Raw genomic sequence first — 27,535 nt, forward strand, 5'->3', positions numbered from 1 at the left:
GTGTTTGTGGAGTCAATTTAAATTAAACTTTACTGCACTTAACCAATGACAGTTGTTGACATTTTGTTGTTTTCATTTTTTTGGGCCAAAAGATAAAAAGAAATAGGTGGCATATCAGTTTATATCGATCCCAGTCCCCTGAATCGAATCAAATTCAATCAAAATCACATTGTGGCAGACTGGGATATTGGCAAATATCGTATAATTTTCCAAAGAATCAATATAATTTTGTATCATAATGAAACTAGTGATTTACACCATTACTGGCCACAGACATCTGTGTGCTTGCCTCTGACATAACCCTTTATACGCCAGGTGTAAATAGCCCTATTAGCTGATCCACTCAAGTCAAATGGCATTGTTGGCTGTAGATGCCTGGTTGCTATTAGCATCTCTCGACGAAAAATGTCTTGTAATACTGGGTCATCTACGTATGTTAGACAGACGTGTTTATGCAGACTGAAATTGTACAATACCTGCTGTGTTGGAAGTCACTGGGCGGGAAACCCCATCACACTTGGTCTCGCAGAGAAAATCGTCGATGGAGGGACTTAAAAGCGGGCGGCTTTCTTGTTGCTCACTCACCAGCTGTAAGGGCAAACAGACAAGACAGTTCAGGCTCTCAGCATTACACTCCAATCACACAGTACAAGAGTCCCTGGTATGTTAACAAAAAGCTAAGTTCGGCCCTGTTGGGCATGATACAGATGACACCAGTGTCCTTATACTGCCACATCCCTGCATTGCAAAAGTTTCAACATGTCTGTGTGTCTTTTTAGGAAGATAACACATTTTTGCTCTTTTGCAGCACATCATTTATTCACAGCATCTTGACATAGATACACTGAAGTGATTCAAGTGTGTGTTGATCCACTCAGATTTAAGGGATGTTGCAGCCTGTGTTAACAGTGACAAGAGTTCCTACTTGGGTTGTGTTAAAGGGCCAGTTCACCCCAAAATCTGAAATACTTTTTTTCTGTACTTGTAGTGCTATTCATCAATCTAGATTGTTTAGTGTGAGCTGCAGAGTGTTTGAGATATCAGCCGTAGAGATGTCTACCTTCTATTTTTTTTGTCATTTATTTTCTTTTTCATTTTAACATTCATACAAATATATATATATTTTTAACTTTATACAAAAATGATATTGATATAAGAGGATCCATAGTCAAAAAGAAAATCAAATCAAACTAAATAAGACATACTTAAACAAAAAACAAAATAAAACAGAACCCACCCTGACGCCCCAGTCGCTCTTCGACATTCATATACACACAGATAGTATACATAAACGTATATACAATACAGTATGCAAATGCATACAGTAAATACACATCTCGTCTCCGACTCTCTTTTAAGAAATCATGACACGGTTACTCAAGATAATCCACAGACTTTGTTCCAAAAAGTTTCATGTAGGAGAGGCATGTGCTCATGACAGCAGGAGATGTAGATATTAACACCGTCCTCCCCAGCTGAGCTGTAACTAGCTCAGTGGTCCTCTGTAAGCTAGCAGGAGATGAACGCTTCCTTTTGTGCTGTGATACGGTTGGCAGGTGTAATTCACTAGAAAGAACATAGTTCCTTCATGAAACTGCTTATTACAAGGTGCGTGGATGATCTTTAATAACTGGATCATGATTTCTGGAAAGAGACATTGCTGTTGAGTTTTTCAAATGTATTCTTTTTTCTTTGTGATTTAGCACCACAAATCGAGTGCCATTTAAATCAATTATATTCAAGAGAAGGCAGGCATCTCTATGGCCAATATCTCCAACACTCAGCAATTCACACCAAAACAGTTCAGGCTGATAAACGGCACTACGGGTAAGAGGAAAGTATTTTATAATTTTGAGTTTAACTGTCCCTTTAATGTTTATGTGAAAAGTATAGAGACTATACATATAACAAAGAGCACATTAATCATGTTCTGAGTATTTTGAGACATGGATGGCTGTTATTTTTGTCCTCGCTGTGTGTGTGCCAGTAATGACTGAACACTGGCATATGGTTGGACTGCTGCATTAGTGACTGATTTTGCCCAAATGTGAGGCTGCAGCCAACTTCCTTTTACAGCTTTTGTGAAAGACATCAAAACACAGCTGCTGTTTAGCCATTGCTGAATGAAGAATTATCGACATCACACAATCACATCATTATGATGGCATGCACACACAACATGGTAATTGGAAAATGTCATTGTAAGGCAGGGAATTGGACGGTGTCTTTACATGCCCTGTAATTACCTGGTTACATTTAAACCTTTTCATACATCTTGTCTGCACTGAGATGTCTCCTCAACCCCTGAACACATTTTTTTTTAAAACCAAACTGGCATCTTTATGTTTATGATGACACTGTTGCCTACAGACTTGGGTTTTGTCTTCTTTTTTTCCAGAACATTTGGAGGAGCATTTGGACCACAGCTTCGTCCTGAGTGGTGGAGACAGGAGTTTTGGCATCAGAGGATCGGAGGCTGCAGGAGGGAGTGTGGCGATGGAGCGCGTTGTAAGGTAGGAGGGGGTCTGGTTAATTGGATCAGTTTTTGGAAAGAGAGCCAGTGGAGGCAGAGTTCTGCATGGGTCCATTTATAAAAACTAGCATCCGCCCATACCCATTAAGTTTGACACGTTACCCGTCATTACTTCCAAGTCAAAGCCGCACCCGCCCACTGCCAGCCCTACCTGCACCTGTAATTAAACTCACACAGGCTACAGTTCCTCACAATAAAGGGACTGTCTTTCACATTAGGAGAACATTTTGCCTAGTTGTAACTCACTGTGCTGATATTTAGGCTTATGTCCTTAGGGCTTGAGGTTGCTGTGCAGATAATGTATATCGTCCACAGTCTCTTGTTTCAGCTGAATTCTCCGTTGTTAAGTTACAAATTACCTATTTTACCTCGAGGTAAAATCTCTTTCACTAGCTGGGCACAATGCCAGGATGGGGGAAACATCGTAAACATGCTCCCTCCACTACCATAAAACCTCAAAAGGATCCCCCTTGGGTTTCTTGAACTCCATGTGGGCTGCGACCTCATCCTCGGGGTGCAAAGTTTCATCACTTGAGTCCTTCTCGTCAGTCAAATCACCAGCTGTTGATCCTGGAGTGTTGGGGTGTCTTCTCTTGTGGGCCCGCCGAGTTCGGGGCAGGTCGCAGGGGGCTTTCACTGCTCTCTGATCGGTGATGAATGTGACAACAGGGTCAAAGCTTCAACTTTTGTCATTGACTTTCAAAATTAAAGGAATTGCCGCCTGATAATAGTGATTTAGATGTCAAAATATTACACATATGCCGAAAAACATTTTCCATTTGTTATATTCAAAAATGCATGTTGTCTTTTTAAGCAGACAAGCCGCAGAGTTCTGAATATACTGGAGTTTATTAGGTTTTAGTTTTTTAGGTCTTTGGGTGATGTACCTTAAAGAATGCCATTGCAGTCATCAGTTGTGAATGTGATGCAGGCATGGATCTAAGTTTCAGCAGCAGAGAGGAATAGTGATGGGGGACGAGGAGCTATGCATTTTAGGTGGAGAAAAGAAAGTTCTGGTGATTTAATTTATGTGGTGCTCCAGGGAGAGGTCACTATTGAAAATAACTCAGAGATTACAGATATATGGGAGTAGAGTAATCAATGGTGATGTGTTTTTGGTGAGAAATCTGAGCCTGACAATGATCATGTCTGATTTATCACAGATTAGTTTGAGGAAGTTGGCTTGCATCCATAATTTCATTTCAGTTCGGCAGTTAGAGTGGACTGAGTTGCAGCGGTGATGGATTTAGTGGAAATGTAGAGCTAGACGTCATTGGTGTAGCAGTGGAAGTGGAGACCATGACAAGTTGTCAATTACGTGACTTTATATCAAATTATTTTATTGACATCAACCTCTGTCGCTGTTCTTGTGCTTATTATAGCTAAGCAGCGTCCCTCCCTCTCTGCTGCTTGCTTTATTTTGCCATCCATTAACATAAACATAAATAAAAGCAATCAATATTTCCTGAATAAGAGGTCAATCCCAGTCCATCCTCTGTGTGGACATTGGATTGCAATTTCAATCAGTTAGTGTTTCATTCATGGCCGGAAGTGGAAACTTCTCAATCTATTCGTAATAGGAATAAATGAGGAGTAAAATCTAGTGTGACTACACCTTCAGAAGAGCTGTAATCAGGCACAATATGTGAAAACACCTGTGCGATTGATGTGTAGCACTTTTACTATTTAAGATTCTTTTTTTTGTGATGAAAGAAAACACAACTACAAGCATCTTTCATCCTTTAGCACTGCAGTTATAATGTTACTTTTTGTTTTAAGTCTTTATAATGCACATATTAAAAAAGAAATCAAAATACGAGTGCACAATTAAGGAAACTAGGTCCCTCATTTACATTAAATTTAAGAAATCAGATTTCCACACAAACAGGAGCAGGTAGTTGCATGTAATCTCACTCAGTGTCATATAGTTGATATTGAGAGAACCGCTGAGATGAGCTGGGTTTAGTGAAATGGGATGGATGTGTCCCAAACAATAATTGCTTTACCGTTATTGCTTATTTCACCTTCCAAACCATGAAAATGCTAATCACCTTGTGTGTGATGCACCAATTTGTAGGCTTGCCAGTGCAGCTGCAGAATAAGTTACATCCAATTCATTATTGTTACCCTGAAGCCTGAATACTCCAGGTGCAGCTGGCCACAATTTACCAACCAATGCTTCATAATTGAAGGTAGAAAGGGTAAGCCGCTACCACTGTTGTCAGAGTAGAGTGTATATAATGCTGGCAGCGAGGAAACATGACATTTGCTATTGTAACTCTCCAGGCTGTGTTTGTAAGCAGAATCTTAATGAAGGTGCTAAGAGTTTAATTACCAATCATGGAATGGGCTGCACACAACCTGCCATATGCTTCATATGAAAGGGTACTGAATGGGGTATTCATCCCATGTCTCCATTGTGTGAGCCCTCACATTTAAAAATGTATAAATCCATCCACCTGTGTGATTATAGTGGTATTTAACTCATTTGTTTTGCTCGAGGGTCCACAAATCCCACTGTTTTATGCGTAAAAATAATAGTTATGCCAACATATTTATTCCTTGACATATTTTCTCTTTTCTTTTGACCCTTTGATATCCAAAAAGTGTTGGAAAAAAAAGCAATCTAGGATGTGCATTGGATGAAGGTGACAAAATTAAGAAATATGTATACCAATTAAGACAATGGACATGAGCATGAAACAAACAGAAATACTGTACTTTTTGCGTCATGATTTCTTTATTGTTTTCCACGATTTTTGGTCTAGCTGTGCTCACTTATTGCTTTATCTCATAGAGGCCTCTTCTTCTGCAGTAATTTAAAGGCACATGAGAACTGGTGCAACCAACTGTTATCTTGCTATGCCCAACTCCGACTATTCACATTGCAGTGGTGGATGGGAGCACACATTTAGAAGAATTTCACCTTTTTGCAGATTTTCTTTTGATTTGGTTAAAATTTAGTGTTACAAGGATGTAAACATAACCATTGTCAAATAAATTAAAAAATGTTATTTAAAGGCCTAAATGGTTGAAAACAGATATCACAAAATAAATTCAGTTTTTACTTCTTTGAATCTTCTGAGTGTATTATGAAACAGAGAAAGAGAGCAATGCAGTCTTACTGTTCTTTAGCTAAAAATGAGGAACAACAATGAGCCTCTATTATTGCATTTTGCATTGATGATCCATTTTTTAAATTGAGCAAATACATCCTGTTTAATTGTCTACTTTACATATACAGTGATTTCAGGGTTCCCATAATCATGGAAAACCTGGAAAAGTCATGGAATTTCAAAAAACACCTTTTCCAGGCCTGGAAGTCATGGAAGTGGTGAAAACCAGCGAGAGTTTCGAAAAAAGTCGTGGAATTTTGTTGTGTGAAATGACATTTTGACAGTTATCTCCCTCAATGTGATGTAAAATAATGGGAAATTTATTTTTTGTAGCTGCTGACACAACTTAGCTCTAAAATTGCTCAGTGTGTGATGTTTGTTTACATCACATACGTTAATAATTTTTTCTCCTGGCGGTCTGCAAAAAAAAAAAGTAACTCACAAACAAGAAAATTAGAGAATGTAATTTTACATTGTATTGCCACTTATGTTTGGGGTCAAGAGGACGCGAGAAAATGACTGACTTGCCATTAGACCTCTTATGAGCAAACAGTTTAAAAACAAAAATAACAGAAATCTAATAGGTTTGGGAGTCATAGTGTGGTGTAAAAAGTACAATCAACAGCAATCATACTGTAGATATGGTGCATGTAAAATATCATCATATTTAACCAGGTTTTACATATCTGATATTCCAAACAGATGTAATGGGTAATTTCCTGTTTCTGTTTTTCCACTGAAATGTTTCATCAGCTTACATTTGTGTTTTTTTGTGGAATTAGTAAATGTTAGAGTGTTTAAACAGTTCGTATGTTTTTTAAGCTGTTGAAGGGGGCCCAGGTTAAGACACATACTGTAGCTAATTTCATCATGATGAGTTAGATATATGGAATTCGCTTCATGCATATTTGAACAACAGAAATGTGTCCAAATTTCACAATAATGATGTCCAACAAAGAGATGAAATGAGGAAAAGTAGAAGATGATCACAAGTTGGAATAAGATTTAATATCTGCTGCACAAACCAAAAAAAGCTGAAACTTCTGCAGCACGCAGAAAACCTTTGAAAAAAAGAGGTACATAAATAATATCCAGTGAGGGGTCATTACGTTGTTTGGAGAGTTTGTGCTGCGCTGCGAGAACGCTGACCCAGCATAGGTAATTAGAGTTTGTGCTGTTCTGGTGTCAGAATAAAGCTTTGGTTCATGGGAAGTCTCACAGTGTGAAGTAACCTGATTTCACCCTCCGCTGCCGCCGGCCCATGCATTTCCCGCCAATTCTGGACACCAGCGACAAATTATAGGATGAGAATATATAGGGGTAGACTTGTTTTCAAAGGTCGAATTTATCTAGTGATTTACGGTCTGTGCTTTGAAAAGTGTAATAGAGTCTGAGTGAAGGCTGAGCCACCTCAGTTACAATCGTTAGTGTTGTCAAGAGGGAGATGTCTCCTTTTATCTTTGCCGCAAAACTTGATAAAAGCTGAATAATAACAACTCAACTGTTGGCCTTTAATGGAAGAAATGAATCATTTCCAATGGCTTCTGCTGCTTTAATTACCCGTATCCAGCTGAAACGCTACCTAATTAAAACGCTACCTTAAACATACGTGGGAATGATTTAACTGACAGACCCAACTGCAGTGAAGGAGAGAAGCTCTGCTTGTCATTCAGACAAAACAAAAACAGCAGCATTCATCCACCCTGCTATTATTATTTACCACATCAAAACACTTTTTCCCTTTAAGCCTGCGCGCCTGTGTGTGTGTTGATGATGAGATGGGTCTAGTGGTTTAGCTCACTGTTTTTTGTAGGTGGCTATATATTTTTTTTGAGAAAACTGGCTTCTTTTTATCTTTTAGAATAATTTAACAGTAATATTAAGTAATATATATAAATCTGTCTCAGTCACGTATACAAACATGCCTGGCAGGTGTTGTGTGAGTTTCTTATTCTTTTGTTTTAGACAGTCAGAGCTGAAACGATTAATCAATTAGTTTTATTGACAGAAAATGACCTTGGAACAATTTAATTGATTAATTGAATGAGTGATTTATTAAGAAACAGAGCATGTGAGCGGAGCGGAGTGACAAGAATTCCCGCTCCTGGGGCACAGAGCTGTAAATTCTGCCTAATGCCCGCTCAGAGGCGATGCAGGCCGCTCCGCTAATCATCGCTCCACCCTTCACTCGGATTTCACCCTGCTCCACTCAAATCGCTCAGTGCTCGCTCCAGAAAAAAAAAAAGAAAAACATCTGCCTTGTATTTTAATGTTAGATTGTTTGACTTGTGAGAGTGCAGGTGGTCCCTCATCCTCCTCTTCCTCATGTTTAGTGCTGCTGCTGCTGCTGCTGCTGCTGCTGCTGCTGCTGCTGCTGGCACCCACATTCACCTCACTATCTTCTTCCTCTGTGCCAGGGAGGAGGTTAAATGCTTTTATCATGTTGCTGGCGCTGTCACTCACAACCCGTATCACACGCCATTGCACGCTCCAATTTTTCAATACACTTTTGTACTTTTGGTAAATGTGATTCCAGAGTGAATCTTTACCGGCTGAAACGATGCTGCCACATTCTTTTTCCATATCATTGTTATCTGTTACTTTTACAGGAATAGTACACCTAAATGTATGACTTTTTAAGTACTTTCTGGGTCAGACATGCTTCAGACGCATGGTGTGAGCGGCACCGGAGCGAAATTGTAGTGGGATGGAGCCAGAGATAAGGTGATGCTCCAGCTTTTTCTCAAAGGCTCTCTGCTCTCCAGCCAAAATCCTCCCTCTTGCTCCCGCTCCGCTGCACTCACATGCTCTGTTAATAACAAATTAAAAACCTCTCCAGTATGACAACATGTTGTCTTATGCTTAAAAAAAATGTAGATTTAAAATCTTTGGGTCTTAGACTGTTGGTAGGACAAAACAAGTAATTTGAAAAAATAATTTTTAACATTTTACATTTCAGTTAATTAATAAATTAATTTTTAAAAGCTAAATTAATCAGTGATGAAAATAGCTGTCATTGCCTATAGAGCCCCACAGACAAATAACACTCAGTCAACTTCTGTGTCCTTTTGGTCTTAGCATCATGATTTATCAGGTTATTAATAGGCTTGTCCTGATCAAGTATTTTAGCCTGAGATCCTGATAGAAATAAATTATGGACGTGCTTGACAATTGAATACCGTTCATAAAAAAATCTGCATCGAAACTGTTCCGTAATGTTTATTATTTTGTAAAAATGAATAAAAAAGTAAAAAAAATAACAAACCCTCTTTTTAATCTTTTTTTGTCGTTGTCTCAAGGGTATTTCTCTGTCCCTCTCAGAGAGTATTCTCAAGTATTTGTTGCTTCAGTGCAGCCTTGCTTAAGTGCCTACTTAAGTGAACAATGTTCCACTGAATCTTTATATTCATCATTTGTACATTTTTATGTGGAGTAGGCAACATTAAAACATCACTCTTGTTGGCTTTCTGCTCAGTGGTGTGACAGCTGTGTTTTTTTTTTTTTTTTTTTTTTTTGAATTTGCAGTGGTGTGTTGAGTGGTTGTCGTAAACACAATGCGCCATTAGTGCCAGCACAATGAAAGGATAAAAAACAAAACCAAAACCCCCCAATAATTTGTGTCCAGAAACCTTGAGTTCTTGTGGTTGTATAATTTAAATAAATAAATAAATAAATAAATAATAATAAACGGTGTCATTCTGCATTTTGCTGTCAGTGATGTCATGATGTTTTGCTGTCGGTGGACCTCAGATCTTGCTCTCACACACATAGGAGCTCAGTCCAGTGATGGAGAGATGTAAAAAAGGGAGTTGAAGGGTTAACGACGGCTGCACTCGCTGCCTTGCTATGCATTATAAAGGATCAGATAAAACTTTGTAAGCTCGAATATCGCAGATCCTGATCATTTGCCTTGATCGACGCTCCTAGTTTTTAATCTTTATTAGCGCTTTGACATGTAGCAGTAATATATCTTACATATCATCTACTTGTGTAGTTTAAGTTTCCTTGAAAGTATGTAATGCATTACAAGTCAGTAAGTTCTGGAAATTATTATGGCAGGGTTCATGCAGTTTTGTATTAATTTTAATCTCAGTTCTACATTTTTAAAGCTCACAGAAGATGTTTTGTTTCTGTAACATTAAATTATCTTTTTTATATTGCTTCTGACACTGTATGTACCCTAGCTGGTGTCCTTAATGTATATTACATTAGTTTTTCATGAAATCCAATGTAAACTAATACACCACTGTGCATCACTGCACAGAGATAAATGTGAAATGTGAAAATCTACAGTACGATACGATATTGATATCGTACATCATAGATAATGATTTTAAAAAATACAGTTTCCTCTGAAACAATTCTTTTTTCTTTTTTTTCCTGTATTCAACAAATCCAGTGTAGCTCCATCCAAACAGCTCCTCAGCTGACTGGCCCATTCAACATAAAAGCCAGCTGAGATGTATAAATATAGTGCTCTCTTGCGGAGACATGGGACCTGGGGACTGGAGGGGGAGAATCTCTCAACAATGTAAATGGCATTCATAAATTCACATGCTCGCAGTGGCTGAGTGGATGATAACTGGAAAAACATCTGTCAGTGAATAACAGTCTTTCTGATGCTCGTAAAGCATTAGGGACATCCGAGAGTTACAGTCTGCATTAAACAGAGGTGGACTGTTCAACCCATGTGGTCTGTGTGGAAATTCCTCCTCATGACAGATGACCTTGGATTCTTACACTCTATTTGTTTAAGCAGTGAAAATGTTTTCTGCATGCAGGCTGAAGCTTTCCCTAAAGACTCACTGTTTTTGATGTTGTGACTGATTGACTGAAGGTCAGCGCTGTTAGCAGAGCAGCATGCTGGACATTTATAGAATACCATAATTTTCAAGTAATACATTAAATTCATTAAATAGTCAGGAGGTTTTTAGAGAATAATGAGAGCTGTTGACAGCCTCTTGGCCAAGAGCCCTGCTGAGTCATGTTCGCTGCTGAAAGTTGGCAGCGTTGGCATATTCTCAGAAAATATGACATCGTGTTTAGCTGTGAAATGAGAACCTTATTTGTGAAAAATTGCAACCAGCTTGGCTCTTACTTGACTCAATGAGGATTATAAAAAAAAGGATCTCATTTATAGGAAGCTGCTGCTGAGTGATGGATCTCTTAGGGTTATACAGTTTTGGGACATCTCGGGTAAAGATTTTAGCCATTCTAGCAGCTTTATGGTTGATGTTTTTAGTTGGTTTGTTGGTCAGTCGCTACACTAGCTCTGATAGAAATATCCATCCTTCAATCCATTTCCATTTCATTATCCAGGGCTGGGTTGTGGAGGCAGCAGGCTTGGAAAAATATTCCAGATGTCACATTCCCCAGCAATGGTTTCCAACTCCTCCAGGGGGATACCGAGTCATCCCAGTTCAGATGAGATATATAATCCCTCCAGTGTGTTCTGGTTCTGTCCTGTGGCCTCCCATCAGTTATACGTGCCCTGAGAACCTCCAACAGAAGGCCCCCAAGAGGCATCCTAAGTAGATGCGCAAATCTCCTGATTCTGCTCATTCAACACAAAAGAGTAACGGCTCCACTCTGAACTCCCTCCGGATGTTTGAGTTCCTCACCCTATCATTCAGGCTGAGCCCAGCCACCCTCCTGACTAAACTCATTTTGGCTGCTTGTATCCGTGATCTCATTTTTTCAGTTACTAACCAAAGCTCGTGACTGTAGGTGAGGGCTGAAACGTAGCTGGGCCAGTAAATTAAAAGCTTTACCTTCACCACGATGCGCCGGTGCGATACATGCGTCACTGCTGACGTGGGCTTTACCCAACTCAGAATCATGTCAGTCAGATAAGATTTGGCCGTTAAATACAAATGTTTGACTTTTTTTTCAAAATCTGAAGTTTTAAAGTTTGAACGGGATTTAGCATTTCAGTGTGACAATAACATTCATGTTATACAATAAACAAGCTTAATGCACTAAGGAAGAACGGGCAGTGTGCAACAACATTTTTTGCAGACACTAGAGATCAAACAAAAGCCATTCAGTCGCTGTGAGCTGTAAATTCACCACTTTTAAGCAGAAGAAAGAAGACAATATTATCTTAGAGCTCTGTGGTGAAGAGTCCCTCCTCCTCTGTGCCGCTGCACCACATCCAGTGCAGCCTACCAAAGAGTAGCGTGACAGTCAGGAGCTTTCACTCCACAGCAAAGTCTGTTCCCAGAAGTACACTGCACAGCTTACTGACTCGAAAAAAAATGACGGCTCGACTTGAAACACTCAGTCGACTGAGTAGTCTCAGACCGATGATTCGAATTTCCAGCTTTCAGGGGGCGGCCCTCCTGCTGACGCTTCACCAAATCATATGTCCATCACATGCTCCATTTTACTCTCACTTATGAACAACTGGAACTCCTTCACATGGGGCAGTAAGTCACTCCCAACCCAGAGCGGACAAGTCAGAGAACCATGGTGTCAGACTTGGAGGTACTGACTTTCAGAGATGATTTTTTGGGGCTTTATTGTGATAGAAAGGCTTCAGGGTGAAAGGGAGAGAGACACCAAACAAAGAGCCAAAGGTTGGAGTCGAACCTGCGGTCACTGCGGCAAGGACATAGCCTTTGTGCATGGGCACCCTGAGGTACCAACTCTCATCCCGATGGCTTCACACTTGGCTGTAAACTGCCCCGCTGCTTGATTGAGGTCACAGTCTGACAAAACCAACAGGACCACATCATCTGCAAAGAGCAGAGATGCAATTCTGAGCTCCCTAAACTGGACACCCCCCGCCCCCTAACTGCACATTGAGATTCTGTCCATAAATATCACAAATAGGATCGCTGACAAGGTTACAACCCAGGTGAAAGCCAACAGCCGCTTAAAAAGTGTTGGACTTTATGCCAATTATTTATGGGTGAAACATCTAAACATGATTTGCTCTGAAATGTTCTTTTCCATTGTTACCACCAGAGGATTGATATTTGTGGTTTAGACATTTATGTGAAAAAACTTGTGACATGTTCTTATTCCCTAATGACAGCCTCAGCTTGTGTTTAGTGCAAATTAACAAATCTTTGCATGTTCAGAGGCTACACTGATATGAGGAACTTGTAAATATGAAATTTGTGAAACATAAACACATTGGCATTATGACAGAGCTACTGTTTGACCGGCATAGTTACTTATAATCGCTGTTGATCATATCCAATAATTATGGATGTCCTGATCGGATCGGAAGGCTTAGCATCATGTCCGATCAACGTATTTTTTAACTGATAGTGATCGGTTATTATTAGCATGTGCCCCACCCAATTCTGTAATTATGTCAGCTGCCACACAGATTTCATCACGATTTGCAGCAGATATTCAGGTTTTATGGTAATGCTGCTACTCAAATAAGTAGAAACTGTTTTTTTCATGTTTAACTTGAGCTGCTGCGGCACTCAAAGTGGAATTGAAATTTTTGTTGTTCATTTTTAGTGAACTCTAATGCTGTAATAAGCAGAATTGTGACAGATTTTTATTTGTTGTTCAGCAATAACAGTACTTTGAAGTGGAATTGTGATTAAATTACTCAAGTATAGTGTTCTGTACTTATATTACTGTGCTGCGTTTGAGAGCAATTTCTGTAGCCACATTTAGTTAGTTTACTTTGTTATTTTGTTGAAAAACAAATGTTGCACTAAGTGGAATTGTGATGAGAGCCATTTTTACTTTATTCGTGCAAAAATAAAGTACAAAAATCCTCACGGAACTGTTTGGATGCAGACAGTTTTTCTTGTACTGCATTGCAGAGCTATTAAACCGTGAAGCATATACACTGGATTGATTTTAATAACTTAAAATTACTTGAGGTTTGTTTTGTGTAGCTGTATAATCACGGTAAATACAAGTATGGGATCAGGGCAGATACTTAATATCAAATGACCCAGATCGGGAATAGGGGCAAAAAAAACAACTTGACTGGGACATCTCTACGAATAATCAAAAAACTGTAAGTAAGATTTAAATTTTGAGCTTTTTTTTTTTAAAAAAACATCATATTTCACTGTCAGTTTTGAGCAGATAAGATTGAGTCATAACTGTACCAAGGATATGGCTGAACATCACTGTTGGCAGTCTCCTGATGGAGGACACTGAGCTATCATTACCGCACACTACATGATTGCTGTAGATGTTCTTCAAAGCACTTCCTGTGATTGCCATGGGGGCCAATTTTAAATAATGGTCATGATGACAACACCTCTGCATTTTCTACTCTTCTAATCATCCATAAAATAGGACAGAGGATCTACCACATTCATCAGGGGAGATGCATCAGACACTCTGGTAGCGGATAGCACACAAATGCCAATTACAGGTTGGCTCTTAAGCCAAGAGTGCATCTTCCTGAGTTGTACGCCCATTACTCCCTCCAGTCTCTACAAGGAGGTTACCATTTTCCCCATCTGCTTTTTTCCCCCTCCTTTGCTCCCCTCATGTTATACCTTTTTGCTCCTCTCCTATGCAAATCACTTTGGCACTTTGTTTACTTTAAGGAATAATGTAGAAAATTATGTAATGGAAAACTTGAGCTAATTGTGCCGCTTGGGCTTGACTCCAAGAGATCTCTCAGATGTTTCTGTTAAGGGAACCGTGTACCAGTTAAACTTGTCAGAGCTTTGAAGGCGGGGAGGTCGAGGTGAGGACACGAGGAGGTGGGGAGGATGGAGAACACTACATAAAGGGAAAGGTGGATACACAATATCAAAGCGGAGGAGCTAAAATGGTTGTTAAACCTGGAGGCTATATAAGGTATCATGTCTTGAGAAGTAATTACATCCAACATCTTTCAGTATGTGTGGTTCACATGTGGAGTATGTTATGATGAGGAATTATTTCTCATTCAGCTCTTCAGAATCTGATCTTTTTAAGGCTTTTTTACATTTTTTTAATTCTCATATATCTTTGCAGTTTTCTCTGTAATGCAGCAGGTTGTTTACTCATTACAGCTGTATCGTAGCTGTTGTTGTGGGTGGCGATGAACTGTTCCATTTACTCCCACAGGCCTGCATACTGGAGTTCAGTTACTTGGGTGTTTTATGACTCATCATAATGACTTTACAAGATTTGTCCTTAGGCTGTAAATTTGGAAATGAAATCGTGTAAAAGACTGAATTTTGTCCTATTGTGTGCATTCATTTTTTTTTAAATAAGGGTCACACTATTCTGTATTATCTAATATTCAGCAAACCCAGAGAAAAGACCAGAACCAACAAAGCAAAAGTCTGTCTTTTAATATTTTCCAATTTTCCTGCCCTGTCTGTGGCACTCAGCCCCGATCTGATTAATTTCTACTGAAGTGGCTTTTTTTTTTTTAAAACAGGCCACAGATAATTTCATAAAAAAAAATTGCTCAGTAATTTTCTGACACAGCTGAGCACTGAAGTGTTTTGCAAACTTTACTGAAATTGTGTAATTATTGGGGAATATTTTTAGCTGAAAATTAATACTTTTGTAGGTATTTATGGCACCAGAGCAATGCTGTATTTTCTCAGAATAAACCACAATGTCCATGTTTATTGAGATGAAGGAACACGTGTTTTAACAACTGAAGTCAGGCTTAGAGAAGTAAGTGATATTATATTTAAATTCCTGGTAAAATGTTTTCATTTTGCACAAATTAAATGACATGTTTCATAGTTAAAAGCACATTTACTCTTTGGTATTTGGGCTGCAAATTAAAAGTCATATAATCACATATTTTATTTTACCACTAGGAGTCATCCTTACTGGGACTAAGAAATGGAAAGAACTGTTAAAATAATATTTGTCTCTGTTGCTGTTGCTACAGATAGATGTCTAGTTTCATGCTGCTTCTTTTTTGGTTTTTGGAGGCATCCCTAGTCTGTTGCTGTGTTGTTTCGTACGGCATTTCTGAGCAGTCACTTGACAGCGATACTGCAGGTGCTTTAATGTGACTGGACTGACAGCAGCGGCTGTTAATTGCCATGTTTTCAGGTGTGTTGAAGGATTACAAGAATTGTATGGCCTATTAGTCTGAGAAAAGTAGTTTAAAGCCTTTTTAAGAAATGCACTGTCTCAAAACAAGGTTTTTTTGCTTTGTTCCCAAAACGCTTAGTTTTGGAGATTAGTGTCTGAAATTAACTTTTTGACTCACTGACCTAGATGTTGATGAAAAGTATATTTTTTACTGACCAAAATGATACATTGCCTTTTTTGTTTCACATAAACATTTGTCTCATTACATTTCATTGAGATAATAATGTATTTTGTCAAAAGCAAAGGCCAGAACAAAATTTTGAAGCAAATTTATTTAAATATATTGAACAACTCATCAGCGCACCTTTAGCATGTGAAAAAGTTCACTCTGATTAAGCAGTGACGAAGTGTATATGTCTTGGGCTTTTAATGTGAAAGGTAAGAACAGAAGAAGTGGAGCGTATGCGCTGCTGTTGACAATGTAGGAGGCAAAAAAGAGTCGACTGTATTGGTTCAAACTACAGGGCCTCTGTGTTACTATTTTATAACATTCTTGTGTATGCACGCAGTGCTAAATAGCTGCAGACTGGTGGTAAGTGATAGTTTAAAGGATCAACTGATGTTCCATTCAGTTAACAGTGTGGCAAAACTAATAGCGCTCAAGATGGTTGGGTTTCGCCACATCGGTGCAGGTATGTGTGAGTGAGTGGTACAGCACAGGAGCAGCATCAGTGCAGCAGATCCGTGCACCCATAAGTGGCACCTAAAGGCGGACTCTCAGCATAGTTTAATACATGACTTTTTTGGTACAGACATTTATCCGCCTTTGTGGTGAATAGCGTTCTGAGATTGACAAGCCAAACGAAAATTCTCCTTGAATTTGGAAATTGGTTGGTATTACTTTCATTCCATGTTGGAAATGCAATGTTGTTAAATGTGATGTGGTGTTGTACTGGTGTATAGAGATTCCAGAAGACATACACATCCCGTAGTTGGTGCTGGATCCAAGATAAACCAAAATACGTCACCTATTTTCGCAGAATAAAATCCTTTAAGGCGAGCTCCCTGGTGTGCGGACCTCTATTTTTTTCAGTGTTGTGCTGGTGTAACAAAGAATAGTGCATAATCTTCAAATAAACACTGGATTTAAATATATTTTTAATATATTACCATCTCTCATCATTAGGACAATATACAGCGTGACCTAAAATCCATATCAAGGTAAATGATTAGACTGAGCCTGATAACATGACAAATGTAAGTGATTATTTTTATACATTAATGCATATATTTCCTGTATGGTGTTGCCTCACTCCTGTTGTGTTTGTCCTGTTTAATTTCCTTGCCTGGGCTATTGGTTTGTAGGTTGGTTCTGGTTAGACGGCTGTTGTTGTAGCTGTAATCACTTTATAGGCAGTTAGTATGAAAATTACGAGTAGAAGTTAGTAAGAAATCCATAAGATGAAAAATTTGATTGATATGACTTACTTTTTGTGATGACATGGCTCAAGTGTGGCTCAAGTGAAGTGATTACATTATGGTAATGCTAACATGCTTCATAGGGCAACGTGACATATTTGGTGGCAATATTACTCGGTGTAGTCTGTGCATAATAAGTGGATACTAAATGTCAGAGAATGTCTTGACTTTGTGGAGCAGCTCCTCTCTCATATATTGCTTGACTTTTCCAAATGAAGTGTGAGTTTATAGGTGGTGCATTTTCTTTATCTGTCCAGCTGTGGTAGCTATCACTGCATGAACAGGTCTTTCTGTGTTTATTTCATACAGACCATTTTCTGATAATGGAAACGCATTACTGTCATTCCTGTGAAGCAGAGGATATTTCCTCGCTGACACATGCTGAAAACCTTTATGAGCGGGATGATGGTTTAATCACTACTGTGCTGGAGAATTAGTCACAGTGACCTGGACATATTCATTTCATGTATGTTTTTCTCAGTTTATCCTGTCAATGGATTCGCTGAAGGATAAAGATATTGATATTTACAGGTGGTAAAATGTAACAAACAGGTAGTTATCGACCTGTTGTGTCCATAATATTGATTTCTGTGACACTACAGTGTCTCAAGGGAATAGCATCTATTGCGTTTTAGTGGTTTAGTGGTAATTGATGAGGTGGGTGGATAATTAGGTAGATGGGTAGGTTACCTAGGAGGAAGTGGATATATTCCCCGATATATTCCAATGGCTTTTTAGGCTGATAGTTGGGTATGCTCTAAACTGACAGATAAAGAGGTGGATATACCTGCGTATACCCCTCCACTACGCCGCATCTATTCAATAGATAAAAGATTAGTTGTTGTAGAGAAATTCATTGTCACTGACATTTTCTTGCCATTTTATTCACATTATAATTATAACAAATCATGATTTACACATTACAGCCTAATGGAGCATATATTTTAAAAAATACAAGTCATTTCTCGTTAGTGAACTCAGCAAAAATGCTAAGGCATAATTAAGTCCCAGCCTCCTGAGTGGAAGCATTAACTTGGTAGTATGACAGCTTATCAAAGCCAGACATTGTTTTAGAAAATCAAACAAGTATGAAGCATGCTACAGGTTATTAAAACACAGACAGATATAAAAGAGGACACACACAGCAGCGCACACACACGTACTGTACAAAAAGCAATCAAGCACAGAGCAAGAAAACTCATATTGGCATCTGGAGCACCGGCTCCAACCAGCTACAACACGTAAAAAGCAAAAGAGGAGTGAAAAGCTCAGCAGCGGGTATAGTCATTTTTCTGCAGTATTTTATACACAGAGAGCTCAATCAACAGCTTAATGCCATGCTGTGTGGCATAGCATTTTGGAAATGCATTCATATGCTGTTTGTGCTAAGGATTAGCTGCTTATGAGGTGTAAAAAGTTCATGTGGGAGTTTTTTTTTCTCACCTGATTAGGAATGGGAGAGGAAATTTGTGTGACCCTCTGGTTAATCCCCCCCATACATACTAAATGCACAATAAATCTAAACAAGAAAAGCACCATAAATCTTGGAGAGGCTAATTTGAAAAGATAAAAAGTAGCATGGATAATTGCAGCAATTTTTGGCCGCTTCTGTCGATCTAATGATTCACTGTTTGTGTCAATGTAGTGATGTAGGGTTTTATACCCCATAGAGCAGCTGGAAATGAAATATGTGTTGCGTCTTTGTTAGATACAACAGTCAAAAGGCTTAAGTAATGAGTTAGTAGAGAGTGGAGGTCAGTTATAGGACACTCAAAGCTTTGCTATTGTTCAGTATGACCAACACAGGAGGACGTTTCACTTGGAGGCGGGGGGGAGGGCGGGGGAGTTTCTGAAATGGTTCTGCCCACCTTGGTAGTCACTGTGAGGAGGGGCTTCCCTTCTGATGACGCCTTACTTGGTATCTCCTTCAGGACCATGGCAACAGTCTTATCTGCAGCCCTAGAGTCTTTCCCCTACAACAGTGAAATCAACAATGACTTGTGTCAGGACAGTTGGACAACTCAGTGCTTTTTGCCCCCGTCCAGGGCATCTTACAGAAAAGACTTTACCTTATGATGATGGAAATACTGTGTGGGGCTGTCTACGGTAACAACACATCGACTGAAGACATTTCCACAAGACTATGGCAATGAAAAGAGGGTCACTGCACAATGTAGAGGGTTGACTGTAGACAGTGATGAGCATGGTCGTCCACAGCAGTACTTATCAAGTGCTTATGATGACAGAAGATCATACACAGCTCATTACACAGACCAGAGTATTTATTAAGAATTATGTACAGTGTATGGCAGATGAATGTCCATATCTACCGGTCAGCTGACAGTTGTAATGTATCTCTGGTTTTGCTGATTAAAGCTACGTGCATTAGGCATGTTGGGATCACAACTCAGAGCTAATTAAAAAAGGTTCAAACCATACTGAACCACTCTGAATGGTGCTAATCATTGACATGTTCCTGACTATAATATTCCTTCCCTAAAAAATGCACCTAGCATTCAGTATATGGCATTTAAAAATTTCTGATAGAAACATTCTGATAATAAATAAGTATTTGGTAGATATGATCAGGACTGATGTTGGTTAAAAGAATGTCGTCAGGAAAAGTGGAAAATGATATTAATATATGACATTTTTATGGCAGTTTTTTTGACACGGACATTTTTGTCATCTAAGGTACCAAGAAGAAGTTTTTTTGTTAAATTTGACAGTACACAAAAAAATATCAATGCATCCACATCAGTGTTGTTGCTGATCACAGACATATCCCATACTGTAATATTCCCTCCCAAATATTCTCCCAAGCAGTGTATGGAAAATATTTTTTTCCATAAAAAATAGCAGTGGCATTCTTTACACAAAATTGTAAATTTTTGTCCTTAATGACACCAGAGGACCTTTTTTTAAAGGATACAAGGGTTTCAGGTAAATTGATGCCGCATATTTGGCTAGCATTACCAAGTTATAATATAGTCAGTAATAATTAGACGTCCATGAAACTTGTGTTTGTTGAAAGGCAGTTGCATTATGAAATGATTACCTACTTATGAACTGCAGCTCTACTACAAGGTTTTAAGTCAACAGTGTGAACACAGTATTCACAGCTATCTGGACTGTAATGTGACTTTCTCTATACCAAAAGACAACCTCTCACACACGTAAACTGTCCCACCCTCCGTCTGCCACCCACAGCCCCTCAGAAGAAGACAAGTGTGTAGAGCTTGTCCGATAATTGCCAAGGCCACATTACATAACAGTAAAAAAATTGATTATGTAAGAGGTCAAAATGATTCTGCCAGCCTATTGTCATCCTTTTCACTTCGACTTTATGGCCGCCGGCCTCAGACATTCATTCACTTCACATTTCACCCATAGACAGAAGATAGATTATATTGTATGCTATTAATCATTTCATGGCACACAGATGTAGCAGAATTATAATTGTCACAAGAGACTACACATTTCATGTCAGAGAAGAGCTGCAATTAAATCTGCTGACCAGAGAGAGACCAAACTGCCATTCATCACACTCAGTTTCTACATTTTGTAGACGCAGTGAAGCTGCCTGTTCAGACTGCACATGGAGCAGCACTGGAAGCCTTTTAGCTGGATCTTATTAGAGCTTCCACATTTCCCCTTGCCAGGAAAATGAATTAGGCATTTCTTTCACTGATTTCCACAGCTGATCATGTCACAAAATGCATTTGCTGTACCATGAGGGAGAGTTCCCTTGAAAGCCTAATGCTCCTAATAAAGTCCCAAAAGCCACCTGCGCCCACCCACTCAGTCTCACTCAGTATAAATGAACAACATCAACAGCCAAGAAGACACCAGCAGCAAAGCAGCATTCACACGACGAGATGACATAGAAAAACTCTTAACGTTTGTTTTCTGTTGTTTTTGTGAATGAATGGCAAATGGTGCTATTTAAAAAGTGCTGAATGTTCCTTCTGTGCCATATGTGCAGGTGTTGTTCGAGCCAACAGTGTCGAGGATATCTTTCACCAGGCACGCAGTCAGTTTGTATTGGCCGACAGTCTTGGCCGGCCTTTTGTGCTGTTTTGTGTCAACTTCTGCTGAACTGGCTCTTATTTATCGAGGAATGATTAGATATTTTTGGCAGCGAACTACAGTGGACAGTAATCAAGGAACTTGATAGCCTTCGCTGTCCTCACAATAAGATAATTACACTTTTTTCTCCCAAGGACATAAATATGAATTACTATTTTTTTTTGTTAAAAAAAAAATAATTTCATTGCCTGAGCTGACCGAAACAACTGTAATAGGTTGTCATTAAATAGTTTTCTCAAGTAATACAGCAGCATCTGATTTAAAATTTGGTCACCGGGAAGCTGTTGTGGAAGATAAAATTAAAAAAAATTAAAAAATTGCACAGCAGATGAGATTTACTGCAGCATTATGCAAACAGTTTAATCAAATGATTAAGTACTGTAGGTGGCAGAGGACATAAATGTTAATATTTATCTCAGGGCTCAGAAAAATCAATTTACAATATCCCAGCTACCACAGCCTGTTCATAACTGCAAACTAATGCATTTACTGGAAAGTAATGCAGGCATTCTCATAGGTAGCATGAAAAGCTTTATGGATTTCTGAAGACTTAGTGGTACAGAGTCTGGAGAGAGTTTGCTCCAAATACAATAAGTTTTATCTCTTATGGGGGAAAGCATCATTACTTGAAAATGGTCTTTATAGAAAACTGCAGTTTTGCTTTAATGCTGAAGCGCTGACCTTGTTGGGTGAAGGAGCCAGCATGACGTCTGATTGCTCTCTGCTTCCTGTCTGAGTTGCTTTTTCAAAGTCCCCGTCTACAGAAATAGCAAAGATGAATCATTGAGCTAAGGAGCTAATGATGGCCTGTTTTGACCATTCAGAGGACTGTTTTAAAAGTGCTTAAAGAGTCTTTTAGACATTTGCTGTCAAAGTTAACAGGCTTGGGTTTCTCTGCTTGCCAGCAAATTTAAAAGTGTTTCTCAAAATTACTGTATTTTCCTCACTGGCACAAGAACTGTTGAATTACTCAGTAGATTAGCTTCAAAGCCCAGAACATTTTTTGTAGAATAAAGCACATTTAGCCATGGAATACAAAACATAGCTAGCTTCATCTGTCTGTCAAAGTGATGCTTTTTTGTTATTTAGACATGCAATTCTGACGCTCAGTGTTGCAGGTGTCATGTCTGACCCAGGTCACAACTCTGCTCATGACCTGGTTTAAAAAGGGTCTGGTATCCACTTTCCATCAAAGACTACCTGCATTCACCCCTGTGTTTTCAGTGCAGGACTGTTTAAGACTAAATCTGATGGGTTGTGTTATCCCCATGAACCAGTTAACATGGTCAGTTTGTTACATGAATAAAAGTTTTTATAATAATCTTATTTAAGGGGTGTAAATCAGCAGGTTTATCGTCATAAAATATTGTATTGATTCTTTGGCCAATGACACTGATGATACTGATGAATGATATTTACTGCTGTCACAAAGTCTGCCAAGACATGATTTGAATTTGATTCAGAGGCCTGTGATCAATATGAGATATCAGTAAATATCCTCATTGTCTTTTTCTTGGCTGCTAACTGTTATCTGGCTGGTGCTCGGCTGTTATCGCTGTTTGAGTGTTTAGGAAAGAGGTGATCTTGGAAGGAAATGGTGACAAAGATGTGCCATTAGAATTTCAAAATCCCAAAAATATTTTAAAGATTATGATTTGTATGAATGATTTCATCTTGCAGTGATGATACTTGATCGTTGACAAATGAATCGTCCTATTGACCCATATCAATGTGTTGTTACACCCCTTCTTATATTACACCAGGCTGTGGCAACTGCACCACTCATATTTTCTTCTTATGTATATTCTAAATTTTCTGCCCATTTACAGTGAAAAACTGAGATGGTCAAAAGTATTAATAAACTGAACAGTTGTAAAATTACTCAGTAGCTCTGATTAATGATAAGTAAAATTACATTTTTAATGCACACCAGCTATATTGTACCATCTTTTGTGGCCTTCACAAGACAGCAATAAAATAATCTATACCGAATTTCCCGTGTCATTGCTTCTACAGAAGGAAATGAAGTTTGTTACTGAACTTCTTGACAGATGAAATACTGTGAGTGATTACAGGAAAGATGAGAGTTTGACCTGTCAGGAGACGACTGTGCTGAACCTTTTTTGATGTCTAAACTCAAGGTTAGTGGTCAAAACAGGTTGCTGGAGATAAAGAATGTAGTGGGAAGGTGCTATTCTGTAAGCCACTTTAAGTATGAAAGGATGAAAGGTAAAACTAGATGTTGTATCTGCTCCGATTAAACGGATGCTTACTTGAAGTTTTTTTTGTCAGTTTCTACAAAATAAAAGTAGTAATTGCAGATGTATTTCTGGGAATATAAAGCACTTATTTAACAAAAGCTAGACTGCGCAGCAGCCCAATTCTTCATAGTTCATGTAAAAGATGGATTTCATGAGGGAATACCTGCCGCTTAAAACCAGGGCACCTTGCTGTTGATCCGTTTCATGGTGTTAAACTGGTGACATTTAAGCCCTGTATTATATAACGGAAGAGACATCCTACAAGATAGAGTGAGAAGGGAAAAATAGCCACCTATATAAAGTACAGGAGAAAAAGCGGGATTAAAAGACACGTCTGAATTTTTTTTTTTTTTTTTACAAAAATAGATATTTGTTTATCTCACATGCAATATTAAACATAATGCTTGGATGTTGAATAACATCAATTCCCCGCTGCATTGAAAGGACTGGTCAGAATCTGGAGCACAGTCTGCTCAGCAGGTTGGACACATGCTTTAGTATCAGCTGGCTGGGATAATGCAGTGTAGTTTTTGATGCGTCTCTCATTGCTCCTGGCAGACCTCTAGCCTCTCACCTCTTGCATGAATCGCTCTTGGCTTCAGAGAAATGCCACAAACAATAGCTGGGATGCCTCTCTGCAGATGGAAAATTGATCACAGTCCCGGACGGGCACATGCTCTGTGAGCCCTTGAGAGGAAAATATGTGGCACGCTAATGGCAAGAATGCACCAATATACATTGGCAAGTAATGTATGGACCGTTGCATCCTAACTGGGACTGAGAGAACTTGTCTAAATAAATCATAATAGTAGTTAATATGTCCTCGGTGAAGGGAACAGACCAAAATTTAGGCTACCAAGCAGAGCTTTATCTGCACTCCAGCTTGCTAATTACTGAACCTAGGCACAAGAGCAATCAATAGTACAGACTTTGGGTGGAACAATGTTATGCAATTTTGTTGGCCAAAGGTGCAAAAACAGCTCTAATTGGAAAGAGTGGCTGAGTTGGAAGAACTTCAACAATTTATCTCTGTGCAAAAACGTACTACTCAGTGAAGCAAGTCCTTTGTTCTTTTTGAGGCATTTTAGGCATGTAACATTATTTAATTCAATAAATATAAACATAAAATGATTACGGCTGTCCCCTGAGAGTCAAGATTAGAATCATAAAGAGCCCTCATTCAACTGAGTTTCTCCATGTGGAGCGTCCTTTTTTTTCTCAGTCGGTGTACTTCTGTGGGACTTTCAGTCCCCAGATTCAGCTGCAGAGTGCATGCTCCTCTTGCAATGGTATGAGATTTTCGATTGTAACGTTATGAGATTTTCACAGTATAACTGTCTCAGAAAATTTCGTGGTGTGAGGATACCTTGATATTATAGAATTGTTATTACTATTAGTTACAATGAACTTTAAAGAAATGAAAACAGAAGGGCTTTTTCATTTAAACAAACATTTGATTACTATATTTGGGCAAAATGTTTGTTTCAAGTAGGTTGAGAAAGTCAAATCTGAGAGGTTGCAAGGTAATTAGTGAGGTAGGAAAACAGACTTTTCTTTGCATTTACAAGGTTGGATCATTTTTGGGTGTTTCAGGCCTTTTAAAAATGATTCAGACTGGTAGCAACTGCTAGACAAATGTCACTACTGGTGAGGGGATGCTAAGTAGACTTTATATTAAGGGGTTACACACTGGAAAAGGTGAAGCACAACTTGTTCAGAGCTGCAATTGTGGTCACTCAGCGAGCGGGCACAAAAGCAAGAATTATTTTATGCCAAAAAACAAGTACCAAAAGTGCAGTGTGTGATTTTTAACCAGCTTTGAATCAGAGCAATGTGGGGTAGTATGTGTAGATAAACTGTGGTAAACTCTCCTCCATCTAAACCTTCTCCCCCTGTGGCATTTTGCTGGCTCTTGGGCTGTTGCTTGAACAATGGGCTGTACCTCTCGATTCTCTCATTACCCGTCACATGACACACACTCACATGGAAACTTTGAATTATGCCAAGTCAGACACATTTAATCACAATAGTACACACACACACACACACGCGCGCACACACACGCAAACACACACACTGAGGCTCAGCATGTTATGATCCTGAACACAGAAATTAAGGTCAATAGCTAACTTCCAATAGTGCTAATACCGCAGATAAGCTAGGCTAATACCTGTAAATGTTACCCTGGGTATTCAGTTTTATTGCTGCCATTTCAAACTGAAGCGACTTGTGAGTCGATTTTCTCTCAGAGTGCTGCCATTGTTTATTGGCTCTCATATGCGTTATGGATATTGCTTCCTATAATGAATGGGGTTTGTTGGCAGTGCATGTAATACATCACTGAAAAATGCAACCTGATGTGTTCTTGAAAAATTATTTGAAGAATTAAGTGTGCTTACAGCTGCTCATATATTACTGTCCAAAAATATTGGCTTGCTGTATAGTCCTTGCAGCAGTGTCACGTCAAAGACAAGTCTTTTGGCGGTGATGACTTACATAAATCATGTCCAGAATTACAGCCTGAAGTCAAGAGATATTTACGTTAGAGTACAAATAACTGCCCTCTACACCTCCTGAGGATACATTTAGAGCCCTCTCGTGAATGCTTTATAAAGACTTGGAAAATATGACATTAAGTCAGTGTAAGCCAAATAAACATGTCCGAGCACTAGACATGATCTAACTCTCAAAGCCTAAAACTGTTTAAAAGCACGCTCAGGATCATAGACACTTTTTGTTTGGTGAAACAATGTTCCTTTGTGCTCATGGCCAAATTATCTTATTGAATTGCAATTATTCTAATGCGAACATAATTCTAACCCTGAAAAACAGCATGGAGGATTTATTTCTCACCTCTAATCAGTTTTTTGATTCCTTGGTTACCTTATTTTCTACATAACAAAAGTGAACTAATTAGAGGCAGCGGAGGCTGCAGCCAAGTTGTCTGTTTTTAATTGTCTCTTGTGTGGATATAATGTGATCTAGTGCAGCATAATGTAGCATAGGAAAATAATTATCACTGTGCTACAGGCAGCCTAAACTATTTTCATTGGGATTGTTTTATAGAAAAATCACACAGGTGAAACACAGGGACGTAGATTGACAAAAGCAAAGTCAAAATCCTTAATAATTTCTATATTGAACTAAAGGAATAATTTGACAGTTTGGAATATAAATATTTACTTTAATTGGCGAAAATTACATGAGACGATTGATATCACTCAATCTGATATCTATCTTCTCAATGAACTTTCACCAAGAAAGTGTGTGTTGTTGAACTATTCCTTTAAAAGCTAGTTAACTATTTAAAATATCTGGTATATGAACACCAACAGAAAAGTATTATTTGTGAAACATAAGCTAAAAAATCTGCAAAATAAAAAGATAACCATTTAATAAAAATTTGGTTACACTTTACGTTTTTTGATGTTAAACCAGAATCTAAACATCTGCCGCCATGAAAAGATTTTCTAGTGCTACTGAAATGAGCATACTGTGCGGTTATTTATTGCACCACACTGTTGGATCACCAAGTGTACTTTTGTCACATACAGAGTAGCAGAATTGTAAGCAAAGTGAAAGTTAAGGTTTATTGTGCTGGGTCTGAAAGTTTGCATTTACTCACTCTGCACTCTTCTTCTCCTCTCATCCACTGATCTGATCGGCTCTGACCGGATCAGCAGATATATTATCTGTGCCAAAACACCAACTGCTGCTGTGGGGTAAAAATAGCTCAGGATGGGTTTTGCCTGTACTGCATTCACAAAGCCACAAAAAATATTAGAATTTAGAGAAGGTCACAGAATGACATAAAATAAATGGACACACACATTAGGCATGGGCAGTATCATGGTAATACCTTATACCAGGGTATTCGGAAATGTCAATGCTGTGATTTTTAGACACTTAATAAAATACGGACCCTCATCTTTCTATTAACTTTATACTGGAGAGGCTGTAATAAGTTTTTGTTTTGCATGCAGTGCACGTCACATGCCCTGGAGGTTATGCTCGGGCCACACTGCATGTGTGAGCAGTGTGTGTTCACAGTGCTTGTTGTTGCAGCACTGCTGCAG

The 27,535-nt window shown here is 38.7% G+C and overlaps 1 protein-coding gene across 1 annotated transcript in view; it reads right to left on the minus strand.

The window, feature by feature from the left end:
* Nucleotides 1–19,076, minus strand: part of pex5la (peroxisomal biogenesis factor 5-like a) — a 67,218-nt gene extending 48,142 nt beyond the window's left edge. Inside the window, exons 1-2 of the mRNA XM_042516559.1 lie at nt 18,978–19,076; nt 477–588 (exon numbers count right to left, since the gene is read on the minus strand). Of these exons, the coding sequence (XP_042372493.1) occupies nt 477–588; nt 18,978–19,046 (181 nt within the window). The 5' untranslated portion in view covers nt 19,047–19,076. The remainder of the gene's footprint in view (nt 1–476; nt 589–18,977) is intronic.
* Nucleotides 19,077–27,535: the final 8,459 nt, after the last annotated feature.

This window comes from Plectropomus leopardus, chromosome 3 (genome assembly GCF_008729295.1).
Source record: "Plectropomus leopardus isolate mb chromosome 3, YSFRI_Pleo_2.0, whole genome shotgun sequence".
Lineage (NCBI taxonomy): Eukaryota > Metazoa > Chordata > Actinopteri > Perciformes > Serranidae > Plectropomus > Plectropomus leopardus.